Source organism: Calidris pugnax, unplaced genomic scaffold, assembly GCF_001431845.1.
Source record: "Calidris pugnax isolate Ruff unplaced genomic scaffold, ASM143184v1 scaffold183, whole genome shotgun sequence".
NCBI classification, from domain to species: Eukaryota; Metazoa; Chordata; class Aves; order Charadriiformes; family Scolopacidae; genus Calidris; species Calidris pugnax.
The window spans coordinates 1,030,286-1,048,429 of NW_015090930.1; the positions used below are offsets into that span (position 1 = coordinate 1,030,286).

The 18,144-nt window shown below is 44.7% G+C and overlaps 1 protein-coding gene across 1 annotated transcript in view; it reads left to right on the forward strand.

The window, feature by feature from the left end:
• The first annotated feature begins 2,895 nt into the window (after positions 1 to 2,895).
• MTHFD1 (methylenetetrahydrofolate dehydrogenase (NADP+ dependent) 1, methenyltetrahydrofolate cyclohydrolase, formyltetrahydrofolate synthetase) overlaps positions 2,896 to 18,144 on the forward strand; it is an 81,930-nt gene continuing 66,681 nt past the window's right edge. The window contains exons 1-8 of the mRNA XM_014951617.1: positions 2,896 to 3,052; positions 10,858 to 10,942; positions 13,022 to 13,081; positions 13,831 to 13,884; positions 14,234 to 14,370; positions 14,493 to 14,593; positions 14,949 to 15,085; positions 16,475 to 16,586. Of these exons, the coding sequence (XP_014807103.1) occupies positions 3,012 to 3,052; positions 10,858 to 10,942; positions 13,022 to 13,081; positions 13,831 to 13,884; positions 14,234 to 14,370; positions 14,493 to 14,593; positions 14,949 to 15,085; positions 16,475 to 16,586 (727 nt within the window). The 5' untranslated portion in view covers positions 2,896 to 3,011. The remainder of the gene's footprint in view (positions 3,053 to 10,857; positions 10,943 to 13,021; positions 13,082 to 13,830; positions 13,885 to 14,233; positions 14,371 to 14,492; positions 14,594 to 14,948; positions 15,086 to 16,474; positions 16,587 to 18,144) is intronic.

Genomic DNA, 18,144 nt, shown 5'->3' on the forward strand with positions numbered 1-18,144 from the left:
CAGTTGTTTGGGGTTATTTTTATTTCCCTTCCCATTTTTTAGACTCTACAATAAATTCAAGTAATTTTCAAAGTTTTATCTGTCATCACGAGACAGCTTTTTTTCCAGGAGCTGGGGCATTAGGAAAATCAGCAAACGAGGTTAATGCTCACACACACATGCAAATCATGCGAATTAACAACTCTGGGAAGGAATCTAAAGCTCCTGATGGCAAGTTTCTTCTGCTTGCTCTGCAAATAAGGTCATCTGAATATTTTAAGTAAGGTGGCTTTCTTCATTTTCTTTTCCTGCCTGATATTTTTACACTACAATCCCGAGCGTCAAATCTTTTTTTGACAAAAGTTGTTTTTGTGAGCTTATCCTGTCCTTAACTGAAGGAGTCTGTCTTTTGCATGTGTTTTTTTAAAACACAGGAGGTTTTTTCCCCCCAAGAGTTCATTCAGGACTCAGATAAAGGCAACAGAAGAAACAAATAAGACACAGAATTTTAAACAGCCTAGAAAAATCCCTTCTCCCAATTAATTGTGTAATCTCAGTTTTGACTGTATAATACTGCAAGTGCCTGTTGGAGCATTCCAGGAAACAAGAGAAAGAAGTTCTTTCCAGCTTTTTCTACTCAGCATAGAAAAGCCCTAAAATCCAAAGTTTCATATTTTCCAATTCACTTCCGAAGAGAAATTTCTGACCTTTAAGCCTACAATTACAACACATTGTTGACTTAAGGTAGTTTAATTATTCAAGGTAACAAGCTCTCCCCTCAACAGAAAAGAAAGCAGAAAAAAGCAGCAAAGATGTCACTTGTAAGGCTAAGAAAGCAAACACAAAGAAGAAAAGCCTTATCCTCAGGAAAGTTTTGAACTACATATGCTTTATATTCCCCTCCTAGAACACCAGAGAAGCAACTGTAAAGCTTCTGAAGCTGAAGGGCTCATATTTCTGTCCTCCTAGATTTGTGCCCTGGGTGGAAGCTGCAAGGCCTGCACTTTTCCGTTCTCAAAACCTGACAGTTCCCCCAAAATCCCTTTATGAATCAATTACATTATGAGATAGCAGGATTGAATGCTTTCTCAGCAAACTCTTTGCAACAGGCGTTTCATTTTTCCAAACCTACGCATTTTATGTAAAGCAAAAATCTTGCGCAAAAGCACTTCACACAGGCCTTTTAAGTCTCAAATCCTCAGCAGGAACACTGCTTTTTTAGCATCTAACCCCTGTTTCTCCATAGCTTGTTGATTTGCTGGGAGGTTATCCTGCTTCTTTGCTGTACTGCCACCACACACAGAATCACAGAATCTTCATGGTTGGAAGGGACCTTTGAGATCATCGAGATCAACCACAAAACAAAACAAACAAACAAAACCCCCACAAACAGACACAAACCAACAATCTCAGGCACTAGAGCATGACCTGAAGTGCCATGTCTACACCTTTCTTAAATACCTCCAGGGATGGTGACTTCACCACCTCCCTGGGCAGGCCATTTCAGTGCCTGACCACCCTCTCAGGAAAGGAATTCTTCCTAAGATCTCATCTAAACCTCCCCTGCCGCAACTGCAGACTATTTCCTCTGGTCCTGTCATTATTCCCTTGGGAGAAGAGACCAACACCCACCTCTCTACACCCTCCTTTCAGGGAGTTGTAGAGAGCAATGAGGTCTCCCCTCAGCCTCCTCTTCTCCAAACTAAACATGCCCAGTTTCCTCACATGACAGATGTTGCTGGGTCCCAGAGCAGTAAGAGGAGTACTACTCTGCTGCAGGCACAGGAACATGCTACTGCTCCCCAGCAGCAACCCAACACTGTGGGTCCATCCCACCACTCATCCCTATTTGCCACTTCCCTCTTTTCATCACCGGTTTCATGAATCGTGGGCCTGTTTAACCACACACCGGATATGAGCCAGGAACACTGATGAGCTCCTTAACTCCTCTGGGTCATGGCATTATCCTGCCTGAGCAGGTCCACCTCGGTGAGATTCAACTACTTTTCCCACCTCCAGCTCTGGCTAGACCCTAATTGCTTATTTGACACAGGTGTGAGAAGAATACTGAAAGCTGGCTTCCTCCACAAGGCCCTAAAATGTCTGTGCTGGCCTGCACAGTGAGGAAAAGCTTTGGTTAAGTAAATAATAGTACATATAAAGTACATGGGTCCAAACAGCTACCCAATGGGAAACTACACCTTCACCAGCCCTTAGGGGATCACTTACTTACTTCAAATACACCCCTTGAAGGCAGCCATTAGGAATCCAATTCTCAGCCTTGATGACTCCTATGACCTTTAGGCCAAAATCCTGCCACCTTCTTCACTGCCCTCTCTCCACACTGGCTAGCTAGCAGTTTGGTGGCTTTACAATGGATAAATGCCTCAAAATCCTGAATAATAAGAATTACTCTTAGCATAACCTCTCCGGAGTCCCAAAGCACTACCCCAGGGCATGAAACACAAGAGATTACACTTACACAGGCTGGCAATTTTTGGCAAAGTTATGGCCAGGGCTGCCACATGCAGCACCCACCACCAGCAGGGACGGGCAGGCCACATCCCACCAGGGCGCCCTTCTCAGCCCCCAGCCCCGGAGGCAGCCGACCCTACCCACCCAGGCCCCCTACTCCAAAGGGGGGCCTTCTCTCCACAGAGGGCCCCAGGAAAGACCGGGACCAGCGGCAGCGGCGGCAGCGCCGCCATCCCTGAGGCGTTTTAGCGGCCATTTCGCCGCGCGGCTCGGCCCCACTCCCCTCAGCGGGCGGGCGCCTTAAGGCGGCGAGAGGAAAAGAAGAGGAAACACAGCACCACCACCACGGTGATGGGAGCCCAAAGCCACCCCTTTGTACCCTTCTCCTCCCTCCTCCGGGGCGGGGACAGCGCTTGCGCGGTGGGGCCGGCGGCGGCCGAAAGTTTGGGGGAACCACGTGGGGCCGCGGAGTAGGGGTCGGCGGTGGGGGTGGCCCGTCCCGCAGACGCTCCCGGGAGTTCTTCCGCGCTTGCCCTCAGCTGTTCGCTGCCCTCGCCATGGCCCCCGCCGAGATCCTCAGCGGCAAGATAGTCTCCGCGTACGTACCCCGGGGCCTCCCGCATGGCGGGAAGGGCCTGTAGGGTTTTTTTTACCTTTTGGGTGGCCCCGGTGCGGCTGGCGGGGATGCCCCGGGGGAGCCAGCCTAGCGGGGCTGTGTCTGCCTTTGCTGTGGCTCGGCTGCCGGGGGCTAGAATGGTTGGAAAGCCGTTCCATTTCAATGCCATTCAAAGCTGGCTGCTTCTTCCTGACTGCAAAATAGTGGTCGTTATTAAATGGAGGTCGTATTAAAGATGGTAAAGCGCGGTGGGGGGCTGTGTTGCCCGTCAGAAAGGTGGTGCCGCCGCTGCTTGGTCTCTTGGCTGGCAGCATCCGGGGCCGCGGGGGGGGGGGGCTGAGGGGCTCAGCACCTCTGCCCCGGGGCATGTGCCCAGGCAGGTGTGCGGTAGCCAGGTCACAGGCCAGTTTTAGTGTGCTTAAGGGGTTGTCTCGGGCATGCTTTGCGAGCAGGAGCTGGCACCCACTGCTTTAGGTATGGGCTCTTGCGTTGGTTCTGGTCATACCTTTTTAAAACAAGGGAAATTAACCCGTGTTTTGGGTTAAGGCGAGGGTGAGCATTCACAGGTGTCCTGACAAAGCCATTTGGCAGACCCTAAAGGAAAAGGCTTTTACCTGGCTGGCAAGCCCTGAGTATAGGTGAGCCTGTGTTGTCTCTTCTAGTTTGCTTTTTTTTCCCCGCTGCCACTACACACACACACGTCCAGTAAGAAAGCTAATTAAATTTCCCTAACCTGAGAAAAGCAGAGTGTTTAGCAAAGGGTAATGCTTCCATTATATTCTGTGCAAACAGGGTTCGGTTATGTAGCTTTGTTGGGTACCTCCTGCCTGTAACTAGGGAATTTGGACAGAAAATGTAAACTTGAAATGGTCTAAAGTGGTCTCTGAAAAGTTGTTAGATGTAGATGCGTTGAACACAGCAATGCTTAAGACTGAGATCTAACAACTTTTCAGAGTCTCTCAGTCTTGTGTGCTTTCTCAGACCTTATACTTTTGGCAGTCTTTAAGCCAGCAGGCTCCGCAATGCCTGCGTGGGGTACTGGTGGAACTTGGTCTTCTGCCTATTGCAAGTTTCCCTTTTTTTGGCATAAAAACTGCTCCTGAAGTGTAGCAATCCTTTCAAGCTACACCTTATTGCAATTTTGGAGTGACTAGAAATCTGAGAAGATGATAGCTTGAGTACAATGAGTTTTGGAGGTACTCTGACCATCCACCTTAAAAGTTCTCACTTTCTTTGCAGTGCATGTTGCATAACTTACTTTCTTTAAATTTATAGATACAGTGGTGAATTTTTTTTTCCTGCTTCTTTTCTGTATTATAGTAGCAGTTGTTTTCAGAGATGAGGACCTTTTATGTTGTGCAAATACCCAGGAGGAGACATAAGCTTTGAATAGACACATGCAGGCGAAAGGATTGCTTAGTTTCCAGCACAGCTGTGAGGTGTTTGGCTGAAGCTGTCTTCCAAAGGCATCAAATTTTGACCTGAACACAGCACCAAAAGGAAAAACAATTGCTGTTGTACAGCTATCCTCCTTTAGTTCTTTTGTTTCTGCTATATTTGTGTCCAGTGTGGTAAAAACATCTTGTGCTGTATAGGAATGGGCCTTATGTAGTTGTGATTTTTCCTTGTGTGGTATTTGAAGGAGCTATGAAGAAATTCTCCTTTTCCAGAGACCACCCCCAGACCAAGAGGCTGGCAGCAGCAGCAGAAGTGATAGGCATGTGGGGTTTTTTTTCTAGGAATTTTCAACCCAATTGTCTGTTTTAGGAAGGGAGTGTTTTGGACTTTACGTCAACTGCAAAGTCTTTTCAGATACTGTCTTTTAAGGGGCGTTTCTTGTTACTTTGTCCTTTAATCAGGAAAAGTGTTTGTTTGTAAGTCAGTCAAATATTAACAAATGAGGTGAATCAATCAAATAATGTTCCAGCTGGGTTTTTGTGTGTGTTTTAAATCAGTATTGTTAACTTTCCTACCACCAAGCACCCCTTCTGCAAAGGGATGTGAAGAAAAAAAACAACCCTATTTCAGTCATGTCAATTATTTGAACAAAAATTGGGTAGATAGTGACATTCTTATTTTTGTGAAACATGTGAAGAGAATAAATGCTTTGTGTGAGAGAGAACTTCCTTGTCTCTATAAATAAGGAAAACTCGAGGAGGAGATAAAGTTAGTTCACACCTAGAAAGTCTTGGAAGGCTCTGAAGAGATACAAAGGAAAGCAGACATTTTCAGTGGCTTTCAATGTAATCTGTGAGGATAGTGAATGTGGTTATATTGTGTGTCGAAAGGAGAACATACAGGGTGGCAGAAATCGTTGTGTGTGTGGAATTACGGTGTTTAAGTTAATGCCTCTCTCACTAAGGGCTGCTTCTTTCAGTAAAAACAAACTCTTACACCGGGACAGTCTGTGGAAGATACTGAATATTGGATCAGTTAGGCATCAATCTGAACTGGCTAGTTTGGTTATCTCTGGGTGGCTTTCCTCTGCTTCTCTGAGTGGCTCTTTAATCATTCAGCCTTGGATTTTGCTGCAAGTTAAATTTGCCTCGTTGGAAAATGAACTGCAAAAGATGAGTTATTCTGTAGCAGCGCAGTAAATAAATACCTATTAAGAGGCAGAGAAACATTGCTTTAAGTATGAAGAATATGGAGTGTTGGAGAGGATCAAAACACAGTATTCTCAACCTTTTTTTTTATTACTATTATTAACTTACAATAGAAACACTCTGTTTCTGTATCTGAAAGAGATACTCAGAGCAAAATATTGTAGTAGCTCTTCTTTACAGCTTATGTCTGTGGCAGTGAGCTGTGTGTTCCTTTGTTACCAGCTGAAGTAGACCAGATTTGGAAACTCCTGCCTCGGCTTGAATTGGTTGATAGAACCAGGAATGGAGCATCCTGGTCTGAATGAGTGGCTGATGAGTTGTGATGGCAGGGAGGACTCAACACCCCTCACAGCCCCTAGGGTTGGGGCAGGTAGTGCTTTGAGTGTAAAGTGCCATTAAAGTATTGGATATAACGATGGTTGGGCTATTTGGTTGGTATTTGAAGGTAATGCAGTTGTCCTGCTAGAGAGGACATGGTGCCAAGGTGGTCTGGAGAAGGAGAAGCTTGTCTGTCCACACTGCAGTTGTTTGATTGTCATGGGGGCAAGAGAAAGTGAGCTGCAGGCTGTAAGGAGGAATGGCTGTAGGGACAACAGCTTTGACCAAGCTGGTGCGGGACCTGCGGAGGACCATCAGCCTTATATGGCCATTTCAAGACCATTTCTGATGCATGTTTCTGAAACATTTGAGGAATCTGTGGTCCAGGCAATAAGTAAACCCTCTTCTCTGGGGTCCAGGCCGCTTATAGAGCATCACTGTCTCTGAGGAGGTTTCTGCCAGGTTGTACGTTTGGCAGTATTCGCATAGACTCTGGACCCTGTAACTCATGGAAGGTACAGAAACACAGCCTAGTGTCATCTTCAGCGTGGTAATGTGTGTGCTTGCCACCCAAACCGTTGTGTGTACTTAATCCCATGGGGTAGGTGTGTGCGTGAGGAAGCACGGATGTGGGAGCTGTGCTTCTCTGTCCATTTACAGTAGAGCTGGAGTGGTTTGTCCTTTGCCATTCTGGGAAATTCACTTCATGAATTTAAATTCAGCTCACTGTTGCGGTCCAGAGAAGCAAAAGCCAACAAGTCCTTTAATGTTTGGACCTGCCTATTGCCACTGTATGCTTAGAGCTATGTGCTGTCCTTAACCTGTGTGGACCCTGGACCCTTGTTTGCTGTGTGAGTTTGTTTGTGGAAGAGCATGTGGGCACAGGAGGGGTCTTAGCTTCAGAGGGAAGGCTTTTGGAGAAACAGCCATGTACAACTGCAAATTTATCTTTGAAGATTTAAAAGCGTTTTCATGCAGCTAGTAAAAATATTGTTCCTTTTTCAATATGAACTTCTATCTTTGTGAAGACCAGAGGGATGGGATGTCATCCAGAAGGACCTGGACAGGCTGGAGAGGTGGGCCCAGGTGAACCTCATGAGGTTCAACAAGAACAAGTGCAAGGTTCTGCACCTGGGCCAGAACAATCCTCACCATCAGTACAGACTAGGGGGTGAGGTATTAGAAAGCAGCCCTGAGGAAAGGGACCTGGGGGTGCTGGTGGAGGAGAAGCTGGACATGAGCAGGCAGTGTGCAGTTGCAGCCCAGAAGGCCAATCACCTCCTGGGCTGCATCAAAAGATGCATTGCTAGCAGGTCCAGAGAGGTGATTCTTTACAGAGCTCTTTACTCTGCTCTGATGAGACCTCACCTGGAGTATTGTGTGCATGTCTGGAGCCCTCAATATAGGAAAGAAATGGACCTGATGGAGTGGGTCCAGAAGAGGGCCACAAGGATGATCAGGGGGTTGGAGCACCTCTGCTACAAGGACAGGCTGAGGGAGCTGGGGTTGTTCAGCCTGGAGAAGAGGAGGCTCCAGGGAGACCTAATAGCAGCCTTCCAGTACCTGAAGGGGGCTACAGGAAGGCTGGGGAGGGCCTGTTTACAAAGGCCTGGAGTGACAGGACGAGGGGCAATGGCTTTAAGCTGGAGGGGAGCAGATTTAGATTGGAGATTAGGAGAAAGTTCTTTACTGTGAGGGTGGTGGAGCACTGGAACAGGTTGCCCAGGGAGGTGGGCTGAGGCCCCATCCCTGGAGATATTCAAGGTGAGGCTGATGAGGCCCTGGGCCACCTGGTCTAGTTGGGGGTGTCCCTGCTGACTGCGGGGGGGTTGGACTAGATGACCTTTGGAGGTCCCTTCCGGCCTGGACAATTCTATGATTCTAAGTCGACAATAGAATTTTGCAAACTGTATCACTAAGTAGCTGCTCGCTTGCAAAGATTATTTTGTAATGCATTTGTGAATAAATCTGCAGCGTTAAAACAAGGATTTTCTTTTTGTTTGTTTGGGTTTGGTTTTTTTCCTTAATTTTCTCTCAAACCTTTGCAGCTGTGGCTTTTGTGGTAACTAGAGATCAGTGGTACTTAACACTAGGTGGCTCTCTGACAAGTGATTTCTTCATTTCTTGAGGCAAACCGGCACCACCGCTTTGTGTGCGTGTTAGCTTTCTTCTGTAGCTGAAGGGGAAGTGAGCTAATGCCTAATTCCAGAAAATGACAGCAATGTAATACATGAACAGTCACGGCTGCTGGAGGTGAAAGCATGCCACAGCCCTGCCTCACAGATGAAAACTAGACCCTTGGGTGGGCTCGTTTCTCCTCCGTTGAGAAGACTGGATTAAAAGTAAAGCCCAGGCATGAGACCCTTTCTACTTGATTGTCCCTTATGAAGGTTTTATTGGGTTGTAAATGATGATATATTTCATGTTTGTTTGCGTTTCTTCTTGTTTGCAGGCCACAAACTGGTGCTGTGCCTTCCTTACTGGAACACCGGAAGCTGTTCCCAGAACTAGCTCCCTGGTGGAGCTGGTCCACACCACGTGCAGGGGGTTTCTGATGCTCCTTGAGATCCCTGCACTGTCGTTACGGGTGGCTTGTGAGCTCAGGCCCAGTTGTGTCTGCAGCTGTAGCTTTGGTGCCTTCTCTAGGGGCTCACAGCTGGTGATTTTGCTGCCCAGAAGATGAACTTTTGTCACTCCAGCATGAAGAATTCCTAGGACAAAGCTTGCTATGACACTGTTTTCCAAACTCATCAGCCAGTCTTAGCATCAAGTCTTTTATCAGAGGTGGTAGCTAAAGGAAACCTATGAACTACTATTTCTTAAGTAAGATTGAAAACAACCTCGTTTACCAAAGCTTAAGAGACTTTGAACAGCTTGGCCAGACACAAACACCTATAAATACTCTGACCTCCCCGCTCAGGTGCAGTGGAGCTCTGACGGAGTGATTTGGGAGGCAGCAGGGGAGGTGGATTTTTTTGGGATGTCGCAGGAGGCTGTGTGATTCCGGGAGGCAGGAGGGGAGGTGTATTTTTTGGGACATGGCAGGAGGCTGTGCGATTTCCCCCGAGATGGGACTTAGGATAGCCTCAGGGCTGCTTCTGGCTGGGCCAGCTGCAACTGTCTCCTGGAATCAGTGCTGCTGGGTTGCAGCAGAGCAACAGCTCCCATTTCCCTTTCTTCTTGCCTCTGGCATTTCTGATTTGAAGCTCATAGTTCCAGGGTAGAGTTGGCTTCCCTGGCTATCTGTCATCCTGGAGTTTCCTGATACAGCATGAATTGCAGCCTCCCAGCTGGCATCAGCTACTTACTCTGTCCCCGTACCCTTGCTGTTCACTTTTTCTAATGAACTGGCACCAACAGCACCTCCTCCAGTCTGGGAAGTCTGGTTCCACTTGGGAGGTCACAGACCTTGTGATAGTGATTTGAGGGTAAATGAGCACAAGAAGACCATCTGTGTTTTAAACAGTAGGGTGTCTGGAGCAGGGTAGATATGTTAAGTGTGATGGTAGCACCTTCTCATCTTTGAGAATAGTGAGTGGGACACAGGCTGGAGATCACGTGGAGGAGGACAGACCTTGCAAGCTTCTAGTGTCCTGTGAGGTTTGCTTACCTGACTTTTGCCTCTCTTGAGTGTTTTCTACATTTACAGTGAAGGGCCACAGCGCCTTGAGCCTGTCAGGTGGGCATGACTGATTAGTTGTCACTGAATCCCAACTGGTTTCTGTGAGGAAACGGAGCAGTGGTGCTGGCTCTGCACCCAGGCTTTGGAATTTGAAAGAGCACATTGGACTTGGCACCATGGCCTCTTCCCCACCGCCTTCCCTGGTGAAGGATCAGGCACATGGGGCCAAACGGTGATTAGAAATTAGAGAGGAGTGTGAGGCTGGGGAGGGTGGTGACAGTGGCTTTTGAGCTGTCTGTGGCTAATTTATCAGTGGTGGGTACCCGCTATCTCAAAAACATTGTATTGTAAGCTGGGTGTGACTTGACATCTGACTAGATTGACTAATCAGTGAATCCTCTTATGCTTCCATTTCAAAGTTGTGTTTTAATAATTGTATCATTAAACTTCTCTTTGGTGAAGAGTCGACCTGAGCTGTGTTATCAGGATTTAGCTGATTTTCCTCACTGCTTCATCTCTGTCCACCTCCCGTTCTCCTGTCTGCTCCCATGGAAAAATCTTTGCTTTGTTTGGAAGCCCCGGGGCTGGGGGTATTTTCTCACGTGTATTTTGGCAAGCACAGAAGCAGACCAGAGGCAGGAACGTGGGTGTAGGGTCTGCTGCCTACTCAGCCTAAGTTAGACCAAGCAGGCAGGAAATACGGACACGTAGTATTGACCAACTGTAGAAGAGGTGTATCTTTAGGTACCTCCTGTTTTAACTATTTTCAGGAGTTTTACCATTGTAGATTCATCATCGTTTACCAGAACAGCATGTGTGACAGCATTGACTGGTGCGTGTGGAAGACAGGTAGATTTGGTATGGTATATATGGGAAAAGGACGTGCTTTTGAGTAGGGCATTTGGAATCCCAAGAACTCCCATGACAAATGTTGTACTTTTTTTTTTTTTTAAAGATCTTGTATCCTACAAAACCATAAAGAGGAGGGGAAAAAAGCACAATATGGACTTTAAAAAAAATAAGAATGTTTACAAAATTAAATAAGTTTGAAACTTTCAAAGTGTCTTAGTGATTTATGGACATTAATCTTATTTGGAGATTGCTGGGATTTGTGAACTCAAGGCATAATATATATTTGCCAGTCTGCCCATCTGTCATCTTTTCAACTGACTTACCATGTATGTATGAGAATTCAGGCCCCTGATTAACTTATACCTTGTTGGTTTTCTTTCCCTCTTCAGACAAGTGAGAGACAGACTAAAGCAGCAAGTTGTTGAGATGAAAGAGAAATTTCCAGGCTTCAGACCAGGACTGGCAATTTTGCAGGTATTGTTCTCTTTAATGACAACTACAGAAAATCTATGTTGCTTTGCAATGGTAAGCATGCAGCTGATCAGCTCCATCAAAGCTGCTTTGCAATGATAACATTTTATAAGGAACAGAAGAGCAGAGTTCTCTGTGGGATGATAACACAGTTCTGTGATATCTTTTCTCCAAGTATTGGGGCCCAGGAACATTGGGGGTAGGTGGGTGGGGTGTTTTAGTTTGGGCTTATTTGTTGTTGTTTGTTTGTTTGTTTGTTTTTTTAACAGACCCTTGCAGTTCTCTGAGTGTTACGTTTGTGAAATGGTGAAAGTAGGCTTCTTGCCTAGTAAGAGGAAACAGGGCTTGTAGACTCTATCCCAAGTTTATATATTTCTGTGAGCCCCAAAGCCTCAGGTTTCAGAGATGTGTTTGTACCAGAAATGTTTGAAATGGCGTGTTTAAGGAATTTGGTCTGCTGCTATGTCAGAACGTGGAGAGAGATTTGGGGGCAGGGGGAGGAAAAAACCCACAACCAAACGCACCTTTAGACAAGAAGACTTTGAGTGCAGGGGGTGGAACAAAATCCCATTGCTGAATGTGATGTCTGTCTGAAGTGTGAGCAAGTGCTAGAGTTTAGAAGTTTGGGCTGTGTTTGGCAGAATTAAGGTGATTTTTTATTTGTAACTTGCAGCTATAACATATGGAAACTCTGTGCTTAGATCAGAAGGTGACTAGCAGTAGCAAGTGTCATGTAACAGGAAGGAACTGTGTGGCCACAAAGGACTGATGGACTGTAAATGGCTGCTTAGAGAAGTCGTTTCTGTCCTTATTCAGTATTTTGGGCTCAGGTGTCTTCTCCTTAGAAGAAAGGAAATTTTATTTAAAATTTAGTGAGTGATGCTTTGATAGAAGTTGCCAAACTGCTGACCTTGTAAACTGTCTTCAAGAATTGATGTCTGGTAGTGTTACTGGATTTTTTTCTTGGTTAGCCTGTGTTCTCTTCAATCCTGGGTTGTCTCAAGAGTCCTTTACAACCTGTTTGGTCTTTGGCTTCATGATACTTTTGTAGGCTATCAGACAGTCTGGGCTTGGAGATCATCTCCTAATACTGATGTTCTTAGCTGTGTATTTTTCCATTAAATCAGGACAATTAGCTGTTTCTGGTATGTAGCACCCCACATGATATGTGCTCTTAAGAGGTATCTAGTGTTCTCTGAGCTCAAAGAACAAGTCAGTTAATATTTATTTTTTGTCTATAGCCAGGAATGTTCGCTTTTGCACAATGTATGTTGTCTGTTTGCTGACATCTCCTGGTGTCTGCCCTCTTCCTTCTTTTCTGCTCTGTATGAAGCATACCTTTTCATAAACCCAGCAGTCTTTAAATGGGAGACAGACCCTTTATCAGTTGTTTTCTTATCAGCTTTTCCTTATTTGACCCACATTTTCTTATGGTTACCCAGAGTATTACCTTTAACAAAACATACTGGATGTTTCAAACAGTCTTCTGAAATGCTGTTGTACTGTAATCACCCAATACTGCCAAAAACTTACAGGCATTTGTTCCACATGCTGCTCTTTGTGCATCACTTGGTTCTAGTTTTGTTGGTTTTTCTTTGGCAGGAAAATTCTTGAGGTACAAAACAGCAGTGGAAGAAATCTCTCCATCAAGGCACATGTGTGTGCATAAAATTAAGATTCCTGGTTGTCAAAGAGGCCCAGCTTTTCTGAAAGCCTTAATCAGATAATTGGATGTTATCAGCACCTGCTGATCATGTTAATTAGCTAGAGATTTAACTTTCTCAGATGAGATGGCAGGCGGTACTTTTTCCTTTGGAGAGCACTGTGTTTCTAAGGTTTTTCAACAGGTGTAAATAGCGTTTGTGCAGAAGATCAGATGACTTTTCTTTAGCTGCCTTTTACTTGAAAGAACACTTCCCTGGTAGCTCCAGCTACTTATAGCCTCTAGCAGGGTGTTCTACAGTTATTCAAGAATACCTCTGTCTCCTTGGTGTAGCTCAAAGGAAGCCAAGGGTTAAGGCCATCTCAGCCTCTGACTGGTCTCTGTTCTGTAGTGTGACTCAACTGTCTTTTCCTCCTTAGGTTGGAAATCGGGATGATTCGAACCTCTACATTAACATGAAGCTGAAGGCTGCTGCTGAGGTAATGCCCAAACTCTTAAAATTTCTTTTTACCCTCCTACACTAGGTCAAATCTGAATATGAAAAAAACGGATGCAAATCAAATCGTTTGTCAAAGCTTTGCCTGTATTGAAAAAAACAATGGTGGCCTGAATTCCTTGTTATAAGGAAGTATTACAGGTGTGTAACCTGACGTTTGCCAAGTGGGGTACTCTGGTAACAGCAGAGGTTTGTGCTGCTTTTTGTGTGATCGTCTCCTAGATAACATGTGCCTGAAATGCTCCTGCTCTCTCCTTCCTGACCTGTGGCCATTCACTTGTCTTCCCTGGATGTCTTGTACCTGCAGTTGTCTTGCGTCTCTCCCCAAGTGGTACATTACAGCAGATGTACCTACATCCATTACAGCAGGGCTGGGAACGTAGATGAGTTTCTCCAGGTGATAGCTGGCATCTTCTCTGCTACATTTCAAGGCAGTATGCTGTCAAGCCAAGATGATGTTTTTCACGTAGAAAAACTGAATAGGGCAGTTGAAGCATGGACCAATCTAAGTAGGCAAAGCACTAATCTTTCTTCTTCTCTGTCACTGATGGTATTTCCAAATAATAGGACTGTAGACACAAGAACACGAGAGAGAGCTGTGAGATGTGACAGAATGTAGCTGGGAAATGTGACAGAGAGTAGCTATGGCTGGACTGGACTGAGAGAATAGCCAGACCAATCTCTGATGTCAATTCAGAAATCAGATAATTTTGTTGTTATTCTCATTTGCAGATTGGGATCAGTGCCAATCACATAAAACTGCCAAACACAGCAACAGAAGCTGACGTAAGTAATACAACCAGTAGTGAAAAAAATACATAATTTGGTGTTTGAGCTTAAGGGATGAATTTACATTGGCCCTCTTATTTTATAAAAAAGGACTGCTTGCCCGTAAGATATTAGCTCCTGAAAAGAGATAATTTTTAAAAGAAAACTAGAACACTACAATTTAAAATCTTGAGACTTTAACAGGTATTTTTCAAAAAAAAAAAAATTTGAGTCACTTATATTCTTAAGTGGAAAAATGAAACTTATATTGTGTGTCTGTTAATCCAGACAGGATTGTGCTTTTTCCTTTGCGTCAGTCATATTTCAGTTTATCAGCCATCAGATTTTTGGTCTTTACTTGTTGCAGGTCCTCAAGTGCATTGCCTCTCTGAATGGAGACCCTGCTGTTCACGGCTTTATAGTGCAGCTGCCACTTGACTCTGATAAACCCATCAATACAGAAAAAATAACCAATGCTGTTGCACCTGAGAAGGATGTAGATGGGTAAATTGACTTCACCCCTGGAGAGCATGACAGCTACTCCAGAAAGACACTTTTTTTTTTTCTTTTGAATGGTGATCATGAGGCTGGGAATCTTACTTAGCCTTTATTCTGTCAAAATACAGCTTAAGTAGCATCAATGCTGGGAAACTCTCTAGAGGAGACCTTGGAGACTGCTTTATTCCTTGTACACCAAAAGGATGCATGGAACTTATCAGGCAGACAGGTAAGGAGGCTTTCATCCATTATTCATGAATGCAGTAGTCTTTAATAAGAGGAGAAATTATGCACCTTGCAAGACTATGCTTCGTGTTGAAACTTTTGTTGAGGTGCCACATTTCATCTCTGCCTTTTCAGATAGGAAAAGAGCTAGTTTTGAAGGGGTCCTTCCTCCCTCTCAACTCCAATTCCCTGCCACACACAACCCAGAAAAGTAATAGTATCCTGAAGTACCAGACCCAGGTGTAAACTGACCAAAAGACTCCTGAGCCATTTGAGTTAGTTTGTACTGGAACAGTGACCTATTCCAGGTCACTGGAATAGTGACCTATTTTTACTTTTCATGACTTTCTGTGGTGCAGGCATCCAGGTTGCGGGGAAAAGAGCTGTCGTGGTTGGTCGCAGTAAGATCGTTGGTGCTCCCATGCATGACCTGCTGCTCTGGAATCACGCAACCGTAACCACTTGCCATTCAAAGACCTCGACACTGGCTGAGGAGGTAAGGACAGGAGAGATGTGTGAGGCTGGAATTACCTGCTGGGAACCAGTGCTGCCAACTGCAAATTGCTACTCCGTGTTTTGCTGTTCCAAGTCATTGGGTTTGGACTGACTTTCATCTGAAGCAGTTTCCCAGTCCTGTTCATTGGATGGTTGTGGAAATACTTCTGCTGGAATAGGATCCTCATTACTTTTTGCCCTTAATTAGAGGGGTTTAATTGTAACAATAAAAATAATGGCTTTGTTTTCTCTATCCAAGTGCTGAGAATTTAATCATCCCTTCCAAATCTCCAAGTGGTGGCCTGCAAGACAGCATACGTGGTTTTGTTTTTTCCTAAAAAGGCCAAGTGGTCTTTTGCTCTAATGGCTGGGAAATGCTAGACCAAATGTTTTCTCCAGGTTATTTTTTTCCAGTCTGTTTTCTGTGACTGGGAGTTGGTACCGTTTTCCTCTTTAGCAGTGAGAGTGACAGAAATAGTGTGTTGCCGTGCTGCCACCTACTTGGATTTCGTAGAGCAATCGACACTGCCAGGCTCTGTAGGCAAGTATTAAAGCTGAAAGGAGGGTAGGTGTGTTTGAATATAACTCACAAGGAAGATCAGAAACACTGCAATGCTTCATGCTGCTAAGTTGCTCGATGAGACAGTCATTAGGTTGATTAACAATTGAAGTGCTAATTCTTAATGAAATCTTAAAAATAGTTTATTTCCATTGAAGTTTGAAAGAATAAAATCCACGGGATAGCAGCTTCCTAAGCAAACCTGAATGAAGCAGTGCAAGAACTGACAAGGTGTTTCAGTCAGTCTCTAGCACTGGCTTTGTGACCAGATCTGTCAAATCTACTGTCTGAACAAATATTAGTGCTGAATCACAGTTGGCTTTCCCTGGAATTGCATGTTAGACAGTCCTGGAATTAAAAACCACAAGGCAGTGCTGCCATAAGTGAAGTGCTGCTTAAGAGTTCTGTGCAGGGGTTGTTCTTGGCTGCCATCCGATGAGTGCTGGGTATATTTCTAGCATTGAAAAGAGCAGCTGAATATGCAGGGATATTTAAAAGGAGGAAGATAAGAATATGCAGAAGACTTTAATTTTATCTAAAAGGAGTCTGTGCGATCCACTTGGGAATCATGGAGGAGTTCAAAGGAGGTTGTTGAAGTGTTGATTAGCAACAGCTCAGGATAGGGGTGTGAAAATAGGCCATGATTTCTGGCTGCAGGAATTTGTGCTAGTTAAGAAACTGCCACCTACCTTTAACTGCTGACCATGCCCTTCCATCCTTCCCGTGGCAATGGGTGAGCATGCAGCTTCACTGCAGTTGAAGCTGATGCAGCTCTGCATTTTTCCACTGCAGGTGTGACACAGAGTTGTTTATTTGGCTTTTCTTTTGTAGGTTGGTAAAGCTGATATCCTGGTGGTTGCAGCTGGTAAAGCTGAAATGGTAAAAGGTGAATGGATCAAACCGGGTGCAATCGTAATAGACTGTGGAATTAACCATGTGCCAGGTGCGTGGGTAATGTATAAAGTGTGGGTATGTGTTTATTTGTATATAAATGTAGTTGCTAAGTAAGTACATGGATACTGTTTCCTTGGTGTTTCTAGTCAATGCAGGCTTCTTTCTCTTTTAAGTCTGTCTTAGGTGATGATGGCAACCTCTGAAGATGCCAGAATAAAAAAACAGCTTGGTTTTAAGTACTGTCCTAAAGCAGATCACTGGTGGTTTTGTTTCTGCCTTCAATGAGGCCGATGATCAGCCAGGGAAGGAGGAGGCCTAGGAAATATCACAACAGAACATCCATGTAATTTGCCGCAACTACATAGTGAAGTTTTGCTGCTGCTGTCACTTGTGAGCGCGCAGCTTTGCTGTCATTACTTTGCAGTTACATCTGATTAAGCTGTTCTGTTTGAAATACATAAATGGCAAGCAGTCTCTTAAAGTAGCTGTGGATTTGTTGAATCACAACATTAGCTTCTTGGGCTTGAATAACTATTTTGAAACAAAACATCTTCTGCAAGCGTATTGGTGACAGTGGCTCTGGCATAGAATAAAATGCTTGAACATAATGGATTTTAGGGTAGGGTTTTACTTACCTTCTTCCTTTGTAAAGGAGGAACAGACAGTCTGGCAATCTCTGTTTTCATCTCATTTTAAATCCAAATTACAGATATTGAATGATATGGAAAATTAGTCACCATCCAACTATCTCTGTGCTACACCCACAAGGCTTTTAAGAGGTAGTTTTCATAATTAATCAGTCATTTTGTTGCCATTATTTAATGGAATGTAAAGAAATTTCAGTTCAGCAGTCTTGTTCCTCTAAGATGACACTGAGTTGCATTTAAAAACATTAGGCTTCTGTCTAATTAAAAAGTCATCTGCTGTTGCTGTTTGTTGCTTCACGTGTTTGTGCCAAGCTACCCAAACTTAGGCAATTTGCCAAAACCCACAGGGTCACTGCTAATTTGCATGAAGCAGAATTGGTTTGGAGTCTTCCCCACTAACGTGTTGCAAATAATGCTACCACTGTGTTTCTAACATAGGGTGGTATGACCCTTTATTCAGGCTTGATGTGAACTGCATCTCTTGAGGGCACGTTGCCTGTTCCTTTGCCATGAGTCTGTATCAGGCAGTGCACTGAGATCTGAGCTGCTTGTACCCCCAGCCAGAAAGATGATTAGTGGCGTTGTGAGACTCGGTAATCGGGGCTTGATAGGGTACCATGGAAATTGTCAGATTTCAGAATGATGGATGCCACAGACTTTTTTTTTTTTTCTCCTGTGGTTTTCTGAAGCTGCTGAGTTTTCCTGCCTCTCTTTTTCTGTCTGACTAGGTTGCAAAAAAGTTTTCGTATTAATCTTTTGGGAAATCAGTGCCAGAATTGCGGGAATTGCAGCGCTATGGAAAGAACGGCAGTTAGTTTGCCAGCTTCTCCAGGAACATCACTGTATGGATAGACTGTTGCTGCTAGCTGTGGTGGTGCTTTGGTTGTGGCAGAGGGAGAAACAGCACAGTTGCCATACACCTTACCATAGCTGTAAGTGCACCCAGCTGGGTGCCTTCTA